We start from the raw sequence: 20,835 nt of genomic DNA on the forward strand, positions 1-20,835 counted from the left end.
AAAATGTTTGTTTCCAGGTTTTGGCCTACAAAAATACGTCATCCCATCACAGCGCTGGTGTTGTAGTTGTGTGATTTGCTAGTTTTAGTTGGATGGCTGTTGTAAAACCTCTCTGTTTGTATGTCACATTAATATTAGATAGATTTGTGGCTGGAGTTTAAGGTCGTCCCATGTTTACACAAGGCTGCTTGCTTTGGTACTGTACCTATTTATTCTGTTCAGCAGGTCAGTTGCATGTCATACTCGCTATTAAGCTCATTTTTTCCTTCTGGCTTGTGTGTGTTGTAGGTTTGCCACGGTGAAGTATGACCACGCCACGGCAAACATCAAGAACCAGTTCATGCATCTGACCAACTACAGCGTCAACAAAAAGAGCAGTGACTACGTCAGGTGAGCTCTCTCGCAGTTTGATATTTTAACTTCTCGTGTGGATATGAATACTAAGAATGTAGCTTTAGTAGTAAGCACAACGTTTGTGTGCAAATAGGTCTGCTGGTGTTTTAATGACATAATTTGAACAGCACACCCTGTCCTATGTGTACATCAGCACTGATGGATTATAAGGGTGTATGAAAAACAGAGGCTGTGCTATACTATGAAGATGTGTTGTGAAGGGTACTTTTTGCTACCGCTGTTTAACACATTCAAGAAGATTAAGAAATGTTCAGTAGCACTTTTGCTTTATAGTAGGGCTGGGCAATATGGGCAAAAAAAAAAGATATATTTTTAAATGTCCTGCTTAATGTTTTCCTGCTCAAACAGTGTTTATATTAAAGGCAGTGAAAACAAATATATGGCCCTGGACCACAAAACCACTCATAAGGGTCTATTTTTTCTAAATTGAGATTTATACAGCATCTGAAAGCTGAATAAATAAGCTTTCCATTGATTTGTTAGGATAAGACAATATTTGGCCGAGATACAACTATTTGAAAAGCTGGAATCTGAGGGTGCAAAAAATCAAAATATTGAGAAAATTGCCTTTAAATTTGTCTAAATGAAGTTCTTAGCAATGAACATTACTAATCAAAAATTAACTTTTGATATATTTAACGTAGGAAATTTACAAAATATCTTCATGGAACATGATCTTTACTTAATATCCTAATGATTTTTGGCCTAAAAGAAAAATGGATCATTTTGACCCATACAGTGTATTTTTGGCTATTGCTACAAATATACCCATGCTACCTAACAGGTTTTTATGGTCCAGAGTCACCTATGTCGCTGGAGCAGTACCCTAAGGCAGAGGTCCCCAACCACCGGGTCGCGACCCACTGCCGGGCCGTGGAATGCGAGAACGTTCTGGGAAAATTTGTATAGATATGATGCTCTGTTATTTAGTGTGCGTAAGTGATTGTTCTAATTATTTTGTACTTTCGTTGTATGCGATTGATATGGAGTAACAGTTTGATGATTTCATGTTAAATTAGTAAATAAAAGATTGCTCTGATCTGTCATATAATCTATTAGGGCTTAAACGGATCGCAGTTGATTCGTGATAGTACGAACCAGGTCCAGATTTGCAGATTAATTTGCCAATTTATACTTTCAAGCTATTTAAAACCACAAGAAGAACTTAATTTGTTACATACGCTCTGTTCTTGCACACACCCAAAGCGCACACAAGCACGGAGACGTGTTTCAGACAGCGTTGCATACCGAGTTGATTCCTCTATCATGTCGCCCGTATTTAAGATACATACGCATGGGGGTTTGCGGTTACGTCCCAATATTGGAAATATTTCTGTTTTAAACCATGAAGACGAGTCAATGGATATCACGTAAGAAACGTGAAATCTTGTGGAGTAGTTATGCCAGTGAATGTATTAACTTCAGTCAGTTCACTGTACAGAAAGCGAAAGTAAACTGACAAAGTTTTCTAATGCTGCATTAACGGCGCATATTCGCAAGATGTACCTTTTCATTTTTGTTCCTTAGGGTACTGCCCCAGAGACAGAACTGTACCTTTTTTTCTGAGTGTAAAATACCATCAGGTTGAATTGAATAATTGCTGTGTATTTGAAGTGAATGGTAACACTTTACAATAAGGTTCATTAGTTAACTAGATTAGTTAACGTGAACTAAAAATGAACAATACTTCTGCAGCATTTAATAACCTTGGTTAATGTTAATTTCAGTATTTCAGTATTTATTTACACATTAAAATCACAAGTTGTTTTTGTTAACATTAATTAACGCACTGTGAACTAACATGAACAAACAATGAGCAACTATATTTTTATTAGCTAACATTTAGCAACAAAGATGAATAAATACTGTAATAAATGTGTTCATTTTTTGTTCATGCTAGTTAGTACATCAACTAATGTTAACAAATGACACCTTATTGTACATTGTTACCATTTAAATTGCATAAGGATTATTCAGTTCAGTCTGATGGAATTTTACTCTTAATTAAAATGCTTAAATCTTTTTTAAAAAGGCTTACTTTTTTGAGTGTGAACATATGGACTTTTAAATTCCAGTTCAATTGTTAAATTCAAATTGATGTAGCAAAAAGAATGCAGAATTTAATTTGAGTAGAATTAAAATTCAAATTAATTAAAATTCAAAGAAAATTCATTACAATTTTTAACTAGAAAAGCAAAGTTTGTCAAGACCGATTTTGAATGTTGACTTTTTCAAATAAAAAAGCATTTTAAGTTTAAAGGAGATTTGAAATGTCATCTGTAGGAATGGGACGATATATCAAATTTAATTACTACCAGATAGTGGAAAAAATTGATATGTTGAAATGTATCACAAATCATCAAAATATCCTTGTTACAGTATAAATGAAAGCAGAAAATGTAGCAACACTGTTGTTTTATTCTTAACATTAACATTTTATTTATTTTTTTTAATTAAAAAAGTCTTTCTTTCTCAACCATTGTTGGACGGGTAGTCAGTAAGAAAGGAAAGGGAAGGAAAGGAAAGGAAAGGAAGGACAGAATTTGTGCTTTGCATTTAACCCATCCAAGTGCACACACACACACAGTAGTGAATACACACACACACACACCGGGGAGCAGTTGGGGGTTCGGTGTCCTGCTCAAGGGCCTCACCTCAGTCATGGTAATGAAGGTGGAAGAGAGCGCTGGTCATTCACTCCCCCCACGACAATCCCTGCCAGACCTGAGACTCGAACCCGCAACCTTCGGGTTACCAGTCCGACTCACTTCATTCAGATCATTATTGTAATCGTAGACTCATTTTAAGCCTATTAAACACAATTTCCACCAATATTAACACAGGACATTTGAGAAAAGTCTTTCCATCTGAATCTGCACAAAGTTATGCAGCAATAATCCTTAATACCTCTTTATAAATGCCTGATGATGATGATTAGCTTGTGTTTGTCTTGTGGGAGCTCATGCCATAAAGCATCATGCGTGTTACAGTAATGAGAACAGATCTAAGCTGTCAGAAATAATAGTTAAATAATCACCTCTCATTGTTCATCGCTCCTAAACGGCTCGGGAATGTGGTCTCGAATACGAGCTAATCCTCGTGTTTGCTAATCATGTCAACATTGTTACGTTGTGCCCATTTCTCAGCATTGTTTTGGCAGTGCTGTCACTCAGGGTTTCTCTTCCTTTCAGCTGCGATGACCCTGAAGTAGAGGATTATGGGAACAAATGGAGCATGAGCGCAATGCTGAGATATTTGAGGCAAGAAGGCAAAGACACCACATGTGAGTAGAGCTCAGATGTGCCTTATGCAATCATATACTTTCATGTTTAACACTCTGTGATGTTTGACATTCATAACCACTAATCTGCAGATATTTTCAACCACAAAACATTACAGAGTCATTTGTAGATTGACACGCTTCTTTCTCCTGACGAACAGCAGCTGTTGTTATGCTGTTATACAAACGGCAGCCCATGTGATGACCCCCAAGATGGGTTTTATTTAAAACAAAAAAAAAAGAAACAAAAAACATTGTATGTTGTCAAATGTTTGAATAATGTATTGTAAAATAAATTTAATTTCACTTAACGTATTAAATTGCACTGTACACTACCAATCAAAAAGATTTGTAATGTTTTTTAAAGAAATCTCTTCTGCTCACCAAGCCTGCATTTATTTGATCAAAAGTACAGCAAAACAGTAATATTTTGAAATATTTTTACTATTTAAAATAGATTTAAAAACTGTTTTTATCATAATATATTTTAAGCCTGAAAAAAAAAATTTACTCCTGTAATCAAAGCTAAATTATTTAGTATCATTATTCCAGTCACATGATCCTTTAGAAATCATTTTAATATTCTGATTTGCTGCTCAAAAAACATGTATTATTATTATTATTATTTTTTGAAAACAGCTGAGTAAATTTTTCTTTCAGGTTTCTTTGATGAATAGAAAGTTCAGAAAAACAACATTTATCTAAAATAGAAATCTTTTGTAGCATCATACATGTCTTTATCATCACTTTTGATCAGTTTAAAGCACTTTGTTAAATAAAAATGTTAAATGTTTATGGTTCTATAGTTCTCCTTGTTTGCCAAATCACTCTCCCAAAGCTGAACACAAATGTTTGTCATGTGAAGTAACAAAGCAACAATTTTACTTCTGTCAAAACGTTTGAATCCCGTTCCAAAATGAACAGTTGCCAAGAGGGAAACTTCTTTTCTAAAGTTTTGAAATATGATGCTGCTCATCCACTAGTCCTTTTGCATTCACTGACCTGAGCCCTCCATAAAGGAAAAAAAACAAAACAAAAGCAAATAAAAGCCTACACAACTGCTTTTAAAACGTTACACATTCTCTCGCAATGTATACTTTAAACGCAAATCTTCTTTTTTTTTTTACATTCCCTCTAGGAATATTGTTTGCAACATAGCGAAAAATGGCATTTCATTGATTATGTATTCATTCACAAAAACTTTGCATTCACTCACAAAACTTTTGCGTTCCCCTGAGAAACATTGCATTTGAGTGCAAAACTGCATTTGCATTTGCGGTTGCTTGCAAAACTGGAGATGGAAATAATATGAGATGGGAGTGTGGTTGTGTTTTGCATAAAAAAACACTATAAAAGACTATTGCTGTTTAAAATAAATATATACATGTGTAAATATACTTTTATCTAGCTGGAATGATCAGTTTCTCTGTATTTGTCAGTGCTCATGGGCCAGATCGAGGATCTTATCATTAAAGCTGTTCTGAGCGCTGAGATCCACATCGCCACAGCCTGCAAGATGTTTGTCCCTCATCGCTGCAACTGCTTTGGTAAGACCGATCATGTACATGATATATGCTGTTATATATTTGTGCTGTTTTTCATAAAACAGATACAGTGATAGATATTTTTAAAAAAAAGCATGCGGTTTGAATAGGTAAAAATTAGCTCTGAAATTATCAACATGGCCATTCATCCCTAAACATCCTTCTGTGTTGCATCCTGTACCAGTCTCTGCAGTACGCTTAACCAGAAGAATGCAGACTTTACTGTATGATAGACTGTTTATGGAGGTGAAAACAGTACAATATCTGCTGCCAGAGCAGAACTGCAGAGATGCCCGTTTACAGTCCAACTGTTTCTCATTCTGAGCTGTTATGGGGTGTTAACTACCTGCATAAGCTCAAACACTTTATCCTCCAGAGTAATCACTGACATATTCACTTCATCCCTGCTCTGATTTATGTTTGTTAATTAGCACATTGGTTTATTGGATTTTGATTTGGTGGGGGGGTGGGGTTGTAGGGGGCAGGGGTTAGATGTTTATGGTTCTATAGTTCTCCTTGTTTGCCAAATCACTCTCACAAAGCTGAACACAAATATGTGTCATGTGAAGTAACAAAGCAACAATTTTACTTCTGTCAAAACTTTAAAGCCCAGTCCTAAATGAACAGTTGCCAAGAGAGAAACTTCTTTTCTGAATTGCAAAATAATGCATGGTTTATGTTTTTTGTTCTTATAGAGCAAAATATTTTAGGGTCAGACCCTTAAACAGAAACAACCCCTGCAGTGACTTGTTCAGAGTTCACGATACCATTCTTTACAAAGAGATGCTTTAAAAACGTGGGCGATTTAAAGGGATAGTTCACCCAAAAATGAATATTCTGTTGTTAATTACTCACCCTCATGTCATTCCAAACCCCTAAGGCCGGGTGTACGTGGTGCAAGTTCAGACACTCGGGAGATTGTGAGCCATTGCACACATTATGAGTCAGTTAAAGGAGAAGTCCAGAACAACAATTTACAGATAATGTACTCACCCCCTTGTCATCCAAGATGTTCATGTCTTTCTTTCTTCAGTCGTAAAGCAATTATGTTTTTTGAGGAAAACATTTCAGGATTTTTCTCCATATAATGGACTGATATGGTGCCCCGATTTTGAACTTCCAAAATGCAGTTTAAATGCGGCTTCAAATGATCCCAAATGTGGTTGTAAACAATCCCAGCCAAGGAGGAAGGGACTTATCTAGTGAAATGATCGTTTATTTTCATAAAATACAATATATATACTTTTTAATGTCAAACGCTCGTCTTGTCTTGCTTTCCCTGAGCTCTGTGTATTCTGACTCAAGACAGTTAGGGTATGTCGAAAAAATCTCAGATCGTATTTTCTCCCTCAACTTCAAAATCATCCTATATCGCTGTTTTACCTTTTTTGTTAAGGGTGTTTGATCTTCTTTGCATGTTCACTTTGCAAAGACTGTGTCAGTACTTCTGCAGCGATGTAAGATGATTTTAAAATGATTTTTGAAGTTGAGGAAGAAAATACGATTGGAGTTTTTCAACATACCCTAACTGTCTTGAGCCAGAACACATAGAGTTCAGGGAGAGCAAGTCGAGTGAAGTTCAAACTCAGGGCACTATATCAGTCCATTATATGGAGAAAAATCCTGGAAGGTTTTCTTCAAAAAACACAATTTCTTTACGACTGAGGAAAGAAAGACATGAACATTTTGGATGACAAGGGGGTGAGTACATTATCTGTAAATTGTTGTTCTGGAAGTGGACTTCTCCTTTAACCCGATAATCGTGTCAAATCAGTTGACACATGGCACGACTGGACTGCACTGCGAGCCCATGGCATGAGCTTTTGCACCAAACATGTAGATATTGAGCTTTTCAATGTTGCTGTGGTATCCACCTTTTTCATCAACGAGAAAGTAATCCTATGGGTAAGACTTCTGGTTCAGTGTCCGCTTTAGGGAGATAACAAGAAGAAATACAATGTGCAGTAAACGGTAAAACTGTTTAATACATTACAATAACATTGTAAGACACCAATTTGCAATATCAAGCAACAAAACAAGCTGTTTTGTACAGCTAAAAATAGCTGGATGTGGATGAGACTGGAAGTCACACCCATAAAATTTACAAATGGCCCCAGCCACTCTTACAGGAAGTAAAAGGTGTAATAGCTTTGGATAAAAAAAGAGAGTATGCAAATGATTTGGTGAACAATGTTTTGGTTCAAACAAAAGCAAGAGCACACTCAGTTGAAGCTGTAATAATAATTCTATTTTTTTAATCAGATAATAATGTAATAATAATATAATAATTACAGATTTGGCAAGCAATGCAGTGCCTAATTGTGTCTGCGCTCTGGAGAGTGTCAAAAGTTTCTCTTTACTGTGTGTTTTTGCAGTGGTGAGCAGTTTGGCCAATCACTGACATATCTGTTGATTTCTTGAACGCAATGGCCAGTCAGAGGCGTTTAAGATAGAATGCACTCACTGCTCGCAAAGCTGTTTTGTCCACCGCTGAATTCTGCACACTCGCAAACCATCTCATTATTACAAAGTGCGGATGTGATGTAAACAGAGAGATTCAATGCGCAGCGTAGTAGAGCTTCATTAAACAGAACTTTGTGAGATTGCGATGAAATATGACGAGTGACAGCTTTTTAGTGATTATAAAGGGAACGCTCTTTGTGCCATAGCAATAAATGGCACAAAATGTTTGAAAATAGATGTGCATTAAAGGGGTCATTGGATGCAAAGTTCACTTTAACATGATGTTTGAACATTAATGTGTGTTGGCAGTGTATGTACACATCTACCCTATAATAGTAAATTAATCTGTAAAAATAACATCCCCTTTTTCAAATCGAGCCATTCTCAGATGTCTGTCGATGTGGCGTCACACCAACAGAGGCCTCTCCCACGAGCTGATTGACATGAGCATCTTACCTCAGATCCGCCTTAAATCAGCTATAACAGTCCGACCTCCATTGTTTCGATGCCGGAGCAGGGATGTAAGTTAGACAAGAATATCTCCGATTGAGCGATTGAGGTGTTGTGTTGTTGGATGTAATAATGAACATAGTGGTCATCATTTACTCCCGACATCTGAGCCGCTGAAGATGCAGTGGATTACGTTTGTTTGTGAAGGGAATGTGCCTCCTGATCTACATAAATGTGGCTATGTTCGCACAAATCATTCTTGATCCAGCTTCACTTACAGCAGAAGTGAGTATAAGGGTTTTGTATGAATCTTTGTGATCGGCTTTCCTAATAATGTGCTAGTTAGCAAGTTTAGCGGCTAAATGCAGCTAAAGTAAACAGGCTCGTCAATCCACAGCTCTGAGAGAGGGGCGGAGCGAGCAGAGCTCATTTGCATTTAAAGCAGCCTCGACCATAATGGGATGATTTTTGCAAGCTTTGGCAAGGTAAAAAGGGTGTTGTTTTACACTACCATTGAGAATTTTTAACAAAAGTATATTATAGACTTTTCATTAAGACCCTAAAGAATCATATCAACTTGTGGAAAATGGGCATCCGATGACCCCTTTAATGAATCTCTGCAATCACCTTTCCTAATAACGCGCTAATTAGCAAGTTTTGTGGAGAGAGAGAGAGAGAGAGAGAGGGGTAGGGTGAGCAGAGCTCATTTGCATTTAAAGGAACAATCCATTAAAATGAGATGATTTTTGCAGAGCTCATTTTGACAAGGTAAAAAGGGTGTTGTTTTACACTACCATTGAGAATTTTTAACCAAAGTATATTATAGACTTTTCATTAAGACCCTAAAGAATCAAATTAACTTGTGGAAAATGGGCATCCGATGACCCCTTTAAGGCTAGTTCTCCCTCGCTCATTTCAGAAGCACCTTCACAGCATATAGACATTCCTTTCAACAAAAACAACTAGAGAGATGTGTGTGTGTGTGTTGGTGTATGCACATGATACGGGGTATTACACTGAACTGTAATAATTAACATAGATAAATGTATGTGATGTGGTTGTATTTGATTTGGTAAGACAGAAGAGCCTACACATTGATGGGCCAGACTCCGTGAATTTTTTAAACATGACTAAAAATGATTGGGAGGCGAAAATATATTCTTGATGAAATATGAGAGCTTTCTGACCCTGCATAGACAGCAACAGTACTACCACATTTAAGGCCCAGAAAGGTAGTAAGGACATCAATAAAATAGTCCTTGTGGCATCAGTGGCTCAAGCGTAATGTTATGAAGCTACGAGAATACTTTTTGTGTGCATAGAAAACAAAAATAACGACTTTATTCAACAATTTCTTCTTGACGAGAGTACCACAACTCACCCTCAGGCCATCTGAGATGTAGATGAGATTGTTTGATTAGTCATCTAGAAACAAGAGCTGCAATTAAAATGTTTCTTATTTTACATTGTGTTTATCTTTTTTTCCATTTTGCAGGCTAATGTTCAGGAAACCTTAACGATCATTGTTTTTGTAGTTCCATTTGGTAAAGCTGTTGGCACAGATTGTGCGTTCTTGATTACTAAAAACTAACGATTATAATGATTGCTTTTTATGATGAACAGATTTAATTTAGGCTTTTTTCCACATTTAAACATTGATTATTGCACACATGTAGAGCACATCAAATATGGTAAATGGAAGCTCAGACATGCTTGCTTTATGCACAACAACAAAGCTCACTGGTTCTGGGACATCAAGCACGCATGTTTGATCTTCTGTTTACCAAAAAGTGATGAGAGAATAATGAAAATACATGTCTGTTTTAAAGATGAATGTATTGCCAGAAAAGGCAGTGACTGTGAAACGCTGTCTGTGCTGGGGCCTGTGCAGATTCAAACACTTCAGCCTCATTTTTCATCCTTTTCTTTCTCTGCTCTAGTGGTCTGTCATTCCACTGTAACGTGTTTGTAGACGTAATATTTCCTCAGGAGGTGTTGCTTGTTTAGGCTGTGATAACACAGTCCCTGTAGATTGCCCTGTTATCGGACAATCACCTGCATGAAAAGGATATCTTTACCCTGCACCCGGTCTATGCCCTCATCTCACGGTGAATGATGGGATACTGGAAGCAGGCAGGGCAGGCCAGGTTCACTTCACTGCGTCACGTGACTGAATATGAGCCGCCTATGCAGGTGCATCAGTGGAATGTGATGGATACAGTGTGATACGGATAAAGCGCCAGTACCGTGCACTCACAGACCCTGTTTAATACAATAAAATCAATCTGTCCTCCTGGGGTGTCCAGTCCTGCTCCTGGAAGGCCATTTTAAACACACATCCTGCTATAGCTGAAAATTGATCATTTTTGACATTACTGATCACAAGCTGTTTTATTGATGTCTTTTGGTATTTGAACCAATTTTCGGTGGATTGTTTATTTTGTGCTATAACTAGTAGTAAAGAAGAAGAGATAATTGATCACAACACAGTAAAGAGCCACATTTAGCTATTGTTTGAATTTTGTCATAATAGAATTTGAAAGGTGAGGCTTTGTTTCATATCACAAGTAACAATGCAAATTTAACAGAACAAAATAAAAACTAGCTATATTTCCGCCCACCTTTTTTATGCAAATTTTGAAACATTGCATAAAAAAATTTAGGATGGAAATGCCAAGATGTGCAAAATTTAATTTTTTAAGTTTAAATTTGTAAACTTTTAAAGTGCAACGTGACATCAAAATCGTTGATTCATATTGGCAGAAGTGAGATACTGTAAGTTTTGAATGCTTAAATCTTGTAAACGCAAATTACAGAAGATGCAAATTATTATATTTTTTTACTTTTCACATTGCATTATTTAAAATAATATGCATTTACAAGAGACACAAGTTATTTTCTACTTTTCACATGACAATATTTAACATGTATTTTGTTTGAGTTCAGAGTTCAGGGAGAGAAAGACAAGACGAGCGTTTGAGATTAAAAAGTATATAAATTGTATTATTTTTATGAAAATAAGGGATCGTTTCGCTAGATAAGACCCTTCTTTCTTGGCTGGGATCGTTTACAAGCGCATTTGTGATCGTTTTTATTTTTCTAAAAAAATTACAGATCATTTCGCTAGATAAGACCCTTCTTCCTCGGCTGGGATCGTTTACAGATCCTTTGAAGCTGCATTTAAACTACATTTTGAAAGGTCAAAATCGGGGCACCGATGAAGTCCATTATATGGAGAAAAATCCTGAAATGTTTTCCTCAAAAACCATAATTTCTTCACGACTGAAGACAGAAATACATGAACATCTTGGATGACAAGGGGGTGAGTAAATTATTTGTAAATTGTTGTTCTGGAAGTGCAGTTCTCCTTTAAATCATCCTTTCCTCATATCTACAGCCCACTCTGCATGTCTTTACTGTCTTTATCACAGTGAGAAATCTCTGTGTCATACCAATAAATAAAGCAATCAAACAAGGAAACAGAAGCATGAAGTGATGCCAAGGCTAATAAATGAGAAAGTGTTGAAAAAGCTCTTTAGCACTGGCTCCAGGAGAGCAGCCCCATTGTTTTCCTGGTTTACATCTCGTCTGGATAAGAGCCACACGGCTGATCCGCTCTTTAATATGCTCCTCATTGTTAGCATGGGAAGTAGCAGCGGGTTTGTCTTTATTCAACTGCTGTTTAAATGAACTCCTGCAACATGATGCTTCATTGGTCCCTCTTCACCTCTGACATGGAAAGCAGAAACAGTCCCTTGCTAGTGAATAAATGAGCCTCTTTGTGTGTGTTAGGCTGCGTGTGTGATTGGTGTAATGGCCGTTCATGTCTTTAAGTGCAGTTGAATGCTTCTTTATATGAGTGCATGCTCTACAGTTTTGTGGTCTTAGACAAATTTCATAAATTGTCAAAGATTTCTTTTGGCTTTCTTTGATGGCTTAGTACACTCTCAGGAAAAAAAAAAAAAAAAAAAAAAAGTACAAAAAGTTGTCACTGGAGCGTTTTCAAATAAATCAGATATTTATACTTCTATAAAGTCCAGAATGGTCAAAGCAAATTATAACGGCATTCACAAGCTTTAATGTGCAGGGTATCCACTGTTAGAATTTGCTTGATGTTGCAGTGCTTGCAATGTGCGGATGGATTTCAGTGTTGATGCCATTACTATTTACATTTTTTTTTAATGGAAATTTGTCTGAATGTGTGACAGCGGCTACTGAAAGCTCTCCTATTAGTTTATTGCTTGCTTGTTTATTTCTTTTCCAAGCAAAAACTGTAGAGCAAAGACTTACAGTACTTGAGTTCGTGTGGTATGATTTCAATTTTGTGTGAAGAACTAGACATGATTTGTAATGTGAAGTGGTGCATTTGATGTCTGGATGTCTGTTTATGTAGTCCGGTTGCTGTGTGAAGGAGTTTGCGGCCTGTTCTGCTTATCATCACTCTGTTTCTGTGATTGATTAACGGCGTGCATTGCTGATGAAGAGATGTTCATTTTTATTCTCAGTTAGCTGAGCCAAAACGCTGGTTTATTACGTATTGTCAGCCATGTCACATCATTTCAGAGTTTAGACAAACATAATTTTAAAATAGAGCTGTAAGCAGCGGTCTCACGCTAGTGGCACATGCTCTATAGAGCTGCATAGATTGGTGTTGTCATGAGGTTTAGTGTTTTTAATAAACACAATTGTTTTAAATGCTAGAAGAACATTGGCAGGTCTGCATGCAGTTGACTAACAGCGGCTAAATTCAAAGACCGGTCTCTGCTGACCTGGCTGGTCTTAGATGGATTAAGCTGGTCTCTCAGCTGGGCGGCCAGCAGAACAGCTTAGTCTGTTTTTTTCCTTCTTTTCTTCAGCAGAGTATTTTATTGTTTTCATGTGTGAAAACAAGTAAGAGCCAGCGAAATCTACACAGAGTGCTTCTTTAAATCATTAAATCATTTAAAATCCTTTCTTGAAATGAGTACTTGAAGCATATTACTTCACCAAAAATTCCCACTGAAGCATTTCTTCTGATCTGTATTCGTAGGGCTTGGGCTGAAGATGATCCAGTGAGCCAATATTGGTGAAGACTGATGAAAAATTATTGTTATCCTGTATTTATTTATTTGTATTGTGAGTAGTAAATGCCAGACTTTCTTGAAACATACTTTGCTGTAGAAGTGCATAAGTCATTATCAGAGTATTTTAGTGTGGTGCTTTGTCCACATCAAGAGAAAAATAAAAATGCTCAAGAACCATTAGCAAAAGTGGACGTCTAGAAAATCCCATTCCCGTATTTTTGGATAAACATATTCTGCTGTTTTCCTTGAATTTTAAAACCTGAATTTATCCATGTGACCACAACCACCGAAATGTTTTTTTTTTTTTTCTTTTTTTCCCTGCAATTACAGTAATGACCAACATATTTGTTTTCAAAGACTTTGTTCCAAACCCTAGTGCACTGCCTACGTAGGTGGCATTTTAAGGTGTGCTCGCAGCACATAGATGGTTTCACCCTGGATCACGAGTTCTTCATGGATAAGACAATCCTATAAAATAGGAGAAAAATCCACAAACTCACATTACTTTTTACTTTTTGAAGTAATCACTATGAACTCTTGTCATGTGGAAAAGAGCGCGGAGATTCTTCAAGTTTCTTTTTTGTGGAAAACAACAACAGTATACGAGTGTGCAGTGTGATTTTCATATTTTTGGGTGAACTGTTCCTTTAATATTGGAACATAAAATGAGATAAAAAAAAAAAAGCGAAACAAAACAAAAAAAAAATGGTAAAAGTCTCCCAGTTTCCGTGGCTGAAGTGACATGCGGTTCTCTGCTGTGCTGTGATCATGGCTAAATTGTCTCTAAGCTTAGGAGTGAAGTTATATTTCATCAGTGAGTTCGTTCAAGCCGCTCCACCCTCTGTTATATTGTTTATGAAAAGACACCCAAAACCAGCAGGAATACGATTCATTTCTGCAGTGATGCAACGCTGTCAAGTGACACAGCAGATGCAGGAGACACCCAGTGAGATGATACGTTACGGCCTTGTTATTGTTGTTGTGGTGAGTTTGGTTTGGGCTTGTTTTCTCGATTCCAGAGCCCAACGGCTCGTAATAACGCCCGCCTTTGATCTTCCCTTGTTGGTGCTTATTTATTCTCCTCACAGCGAATATTTTGCGGTGATGTTAATGGGCCCTCCCAGCACACATTAAAGAGCCACAAAAGCCGAGAGCAGAGAGACGGAGAGAGCGAGACGGCCTGTGAGGGCTGAGGTGCGGGCAGGACCGGTGTCTGCTCCTAATTGGGGGAAAATGCATTGCACATGGGCTGTTGGCTCCTCGCTGCGTGTAGTGCAGCGTAAATGCGTACGGAGCGTGCTGTTTGTGTTTGTATGTGTGCTCACGATGTGAAAGGGTGCTTTTGCACATCTTGAGTAATTAGCATGGGCCACTCGCCCCGTCTTTCAGCTCGTGTTGTGTGTTTAGAGCTGATTAAAGAAAGATGTACTCTTTTGTAGTGCTGTTCAAGCAATTCTGCTGCCTACACAGACAGTTGCTGGATTTATTAGCGGGGCTCGTAGGCAGGGGCAAAAATTAATGGGTGCTCGGGGGCGCAAATGCCACCGAAGTGAACAAAATGCCCCCCCAATTCAAGATACAGGGGCAAAAAATGCCCTTGCACAATTAAACTAAAATGATTATGGATATTGCCATTAGAGCTGCCCCTTCATAGTCAACTAAATGTTAGTTGATTAAAAGGCTAAATCAACAAAAATTTTATTAGTTAGTTATTTGGAAGAAAAAAAGAAGGGTCTGTGACTGTGATGGACAGATCATTGAGCATACAGCAGAAAATTCAAATGTTCGCCTGTCATTCATTGACCTCAAATATGGCTTATCATAATAACATGATGTAATAGCAAATTTACACAACCGTATGGCAGGATATTTCTGACTTTTTTCAGAAGGAATTTGCAAATTGTACAGATTTTTATCCACAAATTATGTGGACGCATAAATTGTGACCTAAATCCAAATGCAATTGCAAGTCTTGCATTACTGTTTGTGTTTGCGCACAGTATGTAAACTTTTAAACGGGATCATTTTTATAAATTCAACTATTATTTTCTCTTGTGGACTATATGTAAATGTCTTTTATGTGAAATATCTTATTCAGATCAGTACTAAATAAACAATAACATGCATTTTGTATGATGATTGTATGACAGAAAAAAATAATATTAACGTGAGTTACAGTTAATTCATAACTGACACCTTTACAGTTGGCTTCATGACTATAATTCATTCTCTTCAAATGCTGTTTAAGTTAGAAAAGTGTATACCAATGTCATATATATATATATATATATATCACTTATGAGACAGTCCCTAAATTTGCGAATATCGACCGTGTTTGTGTGTGGAAATTATTAGCGCACTTACTTTTATATGTGTGCACTCACAATATCAACAAAATGTTGTGCTTTTGTAAAATAAATAATTCAAACAGGATTCTCTTTCTGCCATCTCTGTCTCCATGAACTGGAGCATATCACAAAAATGAACTGAAACTCAGTGTATTGGCTACTTGCCGCACAGACATGAGCAATATATCTATAGAAAGCTTGAAATGTCTACTTTTTTAAAAGAGCCATTTCATATCTACAACAAAAACTGTATAGATATGTAATCCCTGTGAAAGATGCCACTATACTGTAGAGATGGTGAGTCGGCATCGCTAGCTTCATTTTTGCAGCCGACACTGACTCAGAAAACACAGTTGATTTGAGGCTTGTCAGACAGTCATTGTGCCAATGATGCATGCAGGTCATTGTCACATTTTATTTATGTACATGTAGAGACAGGTAAAAACATATTATAGATCATCTGGATGTGGTTATGCTGAATCCAGTCAGGTGATGAATGAGTGAATGAGTGACGTCTTCAGCAATTGAATAACCAAGTACAGATGCCCTTACTTTGAAATTCTACCTGTTTACAAATAAATGGATTGCAGTATACCATGCATAGCAGGTTTACAAAATATTCATACGTGACATAATCTGGTCTGGGATCTGTCTTAAATAATTGCACGGGATCAGTGGTGAACTGGAACTGGCAGATGGTTTATGAAGGGAAAAAAAATAATAGCAAATGCCTATGAATCAGTGGTTGTTTTTAAACCTTTAATAACTCCTGAGCTCTTAAATGGATAGTTAATAGAAAAACAGTAAAAATAGTGTTGTTATTTTTTAGAGGCAAAATAAAGATAGGCCATAATTGGATACAGGTGAAGTGGAGTGGTAGAATCAATTGTTGATCCCTTTGGGAACCAGATCAGCGATGCCATGAAATGTAGTATAAAGGTGGACACAGGCTTATAGTGAGTATCAGCACAGCGTGGCCTCACTCTCTAAAACAGCTCTGTTTACACAAGAGCACGAGCACACAGCACAAACATTCAGACACTGTCTCTCTTGTGTCAGTGTCTGAAGGTGATAGGTGAGTGTAGAATAGCCACAGGAAAGCATTTGATAAAGACCTGCTTTATACCACAGGGCATTTAGAGTCACATATAGGCTCTGTTCCAAAACACAGTGAATTGCCTATGTAGGCAACATTTCAGACATGTGTCCAATAGAAGGCTGTTCCAAAGGCGCAAAGCAATGCCATCTTCATGTGTTGGGCATTACATTGAATAATAGCAGCATTGTTGTGATATATGTGTGACAGTATAAAATTAGGGAATATTGTGTATATTATGACAATGTTAAAAGTATTACTCACAAAGACAGGGAGCCAATTTCACTCCCTTCTTTCATTTCATGACAGCTGGTAGGCGTTGCTTTCAAACGTCTCTGTGTGTTTATGTGAATATCAGACGTTTCTATTTACAACATGTTAACCAGTGTCGAACATTTTTTTTTTCATTTTAAATCCATAAATCCATTCATTATAACCAACAAAGTGTAAACACTAGCTAAGTAAGAGTTTCACTGTGCAGTATCCACCTTATTTTTTAATGCTGAAGAAGCTGTTTTCTGTGAATGTGTGAGACTTGTGCTTCATAAGCTGCAGTAGGGAAATAACAAGAAGAATAACAAAGTGCAGTAAACAGTAAAACTGTTTGTGTCTTTATAATTAAAGGACACCTATTATGCCCCTTTTTACAAGATATAATATTAATCTTATGGCTTTCTTGAATGTGCCTGTGAAGTTTCAGATCCAAATACAATACAGATCGTTTATTATGACGTGTTGAAAAGTGTCTTTTTTGGGGCAGGTCTAAAAAGTGCTGTTTCAGGGGTTACATGAAAATGAGCTGCAATTCCAGAACGGGGGCAGAGCCTAGACGTTTCTTTTTTGCGTATAGTAATAAACAGAGAGGAGAAGCAACATGAGCGAGTGTGAGAGGACCAGTATTTTACACAATACAATACACAGTTTCTTACCAAGAGTTGTATGTGGGTGGGACAGGACCCACCCACTTTTGAAGACCAATGATATTGGACCCACCCACTTTCACCATCTCTAATTCAGCAAATACATGAGGACTGCCCTAGTAGATGAAACTCCATTTAGCTACAGCCTTAAATTCCACGCTACTTCTTTCTCAAATCCATTCCCCTTGGCCCATATAAATTAACTCCTTTCTGCAAATGCTTTTCTGTTGTGATATGAGATGTGAAAAGGGAGAAGAAGATTTCGGCAAAAGGCGGCCGCACTGGGGGCTCTTGTGGCAAAAACAATATGCTACGCGCATTATCATTTACGCCACTGGAAATGTTATTTAACCACTGTCTTTTGTAATGTTGTTACACCAGCAGGCAGAGGTAATGTCAGCAAACTGCCAACAAGGTGCCCTTTTTGCACTTTGTGCAAAAAGACACTCTGTTAAATAAAAGGCAGCAGACTACAGTAAATGGCATACTCCAGTAATTATTTTTTAGTGCATGCAATTCACAATTTAAACTGTGTAACTGGGGGAAATAATTACACTGGGATAAGTATTTTTCCAAGTTTTTACCTAAGAACAATGAAATTCTTAATAGTAATTCCAAATTGCCATAGCCTATGTTTCTCTATTACAGTGTTACTAATTGCACAGCTTGCGAGCCTCATGCGACTCGCCAAGCTTTAATTTGTGGCTCACGTCGCAGTAAATAATACAATAAGATCAATACAGAGATTTCATAAAAACATTTAAAAAAAAGCAGGGCTGTAAAATAACTCGTTAAAAAAAGTCACACCGTGTCTGCACCAGACGCGAGCGTCGCGGTGCTGGAATCGCCCCGCGTTCAAATGAACGCAATAGGCTGAAACTTGCCACAAAGCACCTGCAAAAGTAATTACCATGAATGTGCCGGGGGGAAATAGTAAGAAGATATTTGAATTATTAATCAACTAGTGTTTTCTATTGTCGCAAGGATGAAGTTGCTGATCCTGACTCGCTATCTCCTCTTTGGATGCGCCTTTAGAGAGAAATGCATCTTTACAGATTACATAATGAAACAGTTTGTTTTATTTCGTTAAGTTATATTTTCAAGCTTTCTATAGATATACTTATGTTTGTGAGGTATGTATTTGCTGAGTTTCGGTTCATTTTTGTGAAGCGCTCATGAGACAACAGAAAACACATCATGTTTGTTTTCTTTATTTTATAAAAGCACCGTTTGCAACGTTTTATTGATATTGTGAGGGCACATAAAAAAGTATGCCCTTTACAGTTCCGAATGATGTATTCCTTATACCTTTGTGAGCAAAAATTAAGAAATATTTGAAATTGTTTCCACAAAAGAAACTCCAAGTGCACGCGCTGGCACCTCCATGCCCTGCAAATTGGCTTTAGCTTCAACTCTCCGCACACGATTGGATATGCGCCTAATAGCGCATATTTATCTTAGTTTCACATTGAAACCAACATTGTTTTATACTTGAACTCTTTTAGGCCTGTATCTATAGATTTTATTTTAGGCAAGTCATGATGATTTCAGAAGGCAAAATTGATCAAACAGACTATGATCAGTCTTCCACTTGCCGCTTGGCCGTTACTTTAAAAAACAAAAACAAAACTGAACTATTTTAATAGCTGAAACAGTAGTATAAGCTGTTTTGGGAGAAGGGGGAATTTGAAATAATCGTTATTCACAATATTTTCAAATTTTACATCGTCATCAAAATTATTGTGATATTATTGCTAATATTCGATATATCGCCCAGCCCTAGTTGTGCATAGACTTACAGACAATTTAGTAAAACTCTAAAAAGCTTCAACAGACAGCAGAAACACTAACATCCCTGAATGTTTTATGATCATGAAACAGAGCAAGGGTGTTCCTGACAGGACACTGCTTTCTGATCGCACACAGGCAAAATGGGTGAGGATATGGTAATACATGCCTGTCAGTCAATAGCAGTGGGCGGGGCTACCGAAATATGATGTCATTTTGCAGACAGGCTCCTAAGTGCTTGTTTTTTGAGCCTAGTTTGATTTTATGAAGATTAACAAAATGACTTAATGTATTTTTAGCATTCTAAAATGGCTGTGTACGCGGAATTCCAACACACATTTCTGTCCAAACACCTTCTAAAAGTGGATTTTGCATAATAGGTGCCCTTTAAGACAATCCATTAAAATAATATGGTAAGACACACCAGTTTGTATTGTCAAACAGCAAAAGGAGTTGTTTTGTACAGCTAATAATAACTGGAAGCGGATGACACCGGAAGCCAGACACATTAAACTTGCAAATGGCTGTGTCCGCTCTTACAGGGAAAATAAAGTGGATAGACAACTTCATTGATAACAGGTGTTTTTGAAAGAGTTCAGAGCTCAGTAAAATCACACTGAAGTGACTGACAGCTAATTGAGGTGACTGGTCATAAAGCGCTCTTTTGTCTGGGTTTTGCCTGGATCATTCATAATGTTGATAAATTATTTTCTTTTTCGTGCTATTCATAAAAAAAAAACCTGCCACTGGGGCTGTACCATTGTACTTTTACAAAGAAAAATAGTATATGTAACGATGGGTCAAATAAGGATGAGATGAGACGGATCTACTTCCAAGCACGATTTAATAATTAAGTAAAGAAACAAACACAAGTCAATCAGGAACACAGAACAGGAACAAAGACCAGGGAAACATGACAGTAGCATCTAGAGGGAAGCAACAATGACTACTAGACACTAAACAAGGCAAATACAGGGATATACTGTATATAAACAGGTTAACGGGGGGTGGAGCTAATGATTTGTCAAGACAATTAATTAGGGGTAACTATGAAAACAAACAAGGTAGGCTAAGGAACAAGGGGGACTTAAACTAAACACAGGAAACACGTCAACATAAAAATCCTTGAACACAAAACAGAGAGGCACAAGACAGTGATCATAACAGCATATTAGGATGTTAAAAGTTCATATTAGTACCTAAATGGTGCATTTTAGTACAAATGTACTGCTCTTGTACCTTTTTTTTGAGAGAGAGAGAGAGTGTACACACTGCAAATTTTCTTGACTGACAGCCATATTTAAATGCAGAATTACATCCGAAAATGCAGTGATTTACAGTGATGACCATGGCAATGGATGGGATTAAAAAAAAGGGGGGGAAACCTGATACTGTATGTAAGAATAGATCTGTGCAGTAAGCATTGGAGTGTAAATGCAAACTTTTTTTTTTTTTTTTTTTGGTACCTT

General features: G+C 37.1%; 1 protein-coding gene across 2 annotated transcripts in view; it reads left to right on the plus strand.

Annotated features, from left to right (window-relative positions):
* Window positions 1-20,835, plus strand: part of ttll5 (tubulin tyrosine ligase-like family, member 5) — a 123,163-nt gene that overhangs the window by 9,938 nt on the left and 92,390 nt on the right. For both annotated transcript variants that reach the window (XM_051133351.1, XM_051133352.1), the window contains exons 10-12: window positions 289-390; window positions 3,606-3,697; window positions 5,134-5,241. In XM_051133351.1, coding sequence (XP_050989308.1) covers window positions 289-390; window positions 3,606-3,697; window positions 5,134-5,241 — 302 coding nt within the window. The remainder of the gene's footprint in view (window positions 1-288; window positions 391-3,605; window positions 3,698-5,133; window positions 5,242-20,835) is intronic.

This window comes from Labeo rohita, chromosome 17 (assembly GCF_022985175.1).
Source record: "Labeo rohita strain BAU-BD-2019 chromosome 17, IGBB_LRoh.1.0, whole genome shotgun sequence".
In the NCBI taxonomy this organism is placed as follows: domain Eukaryota; kingdom Metazoa; phylum Chordata; class Actinopteri; order Cypriniformes; family Cyprinidae; genus Labeo; species Labeo rohita.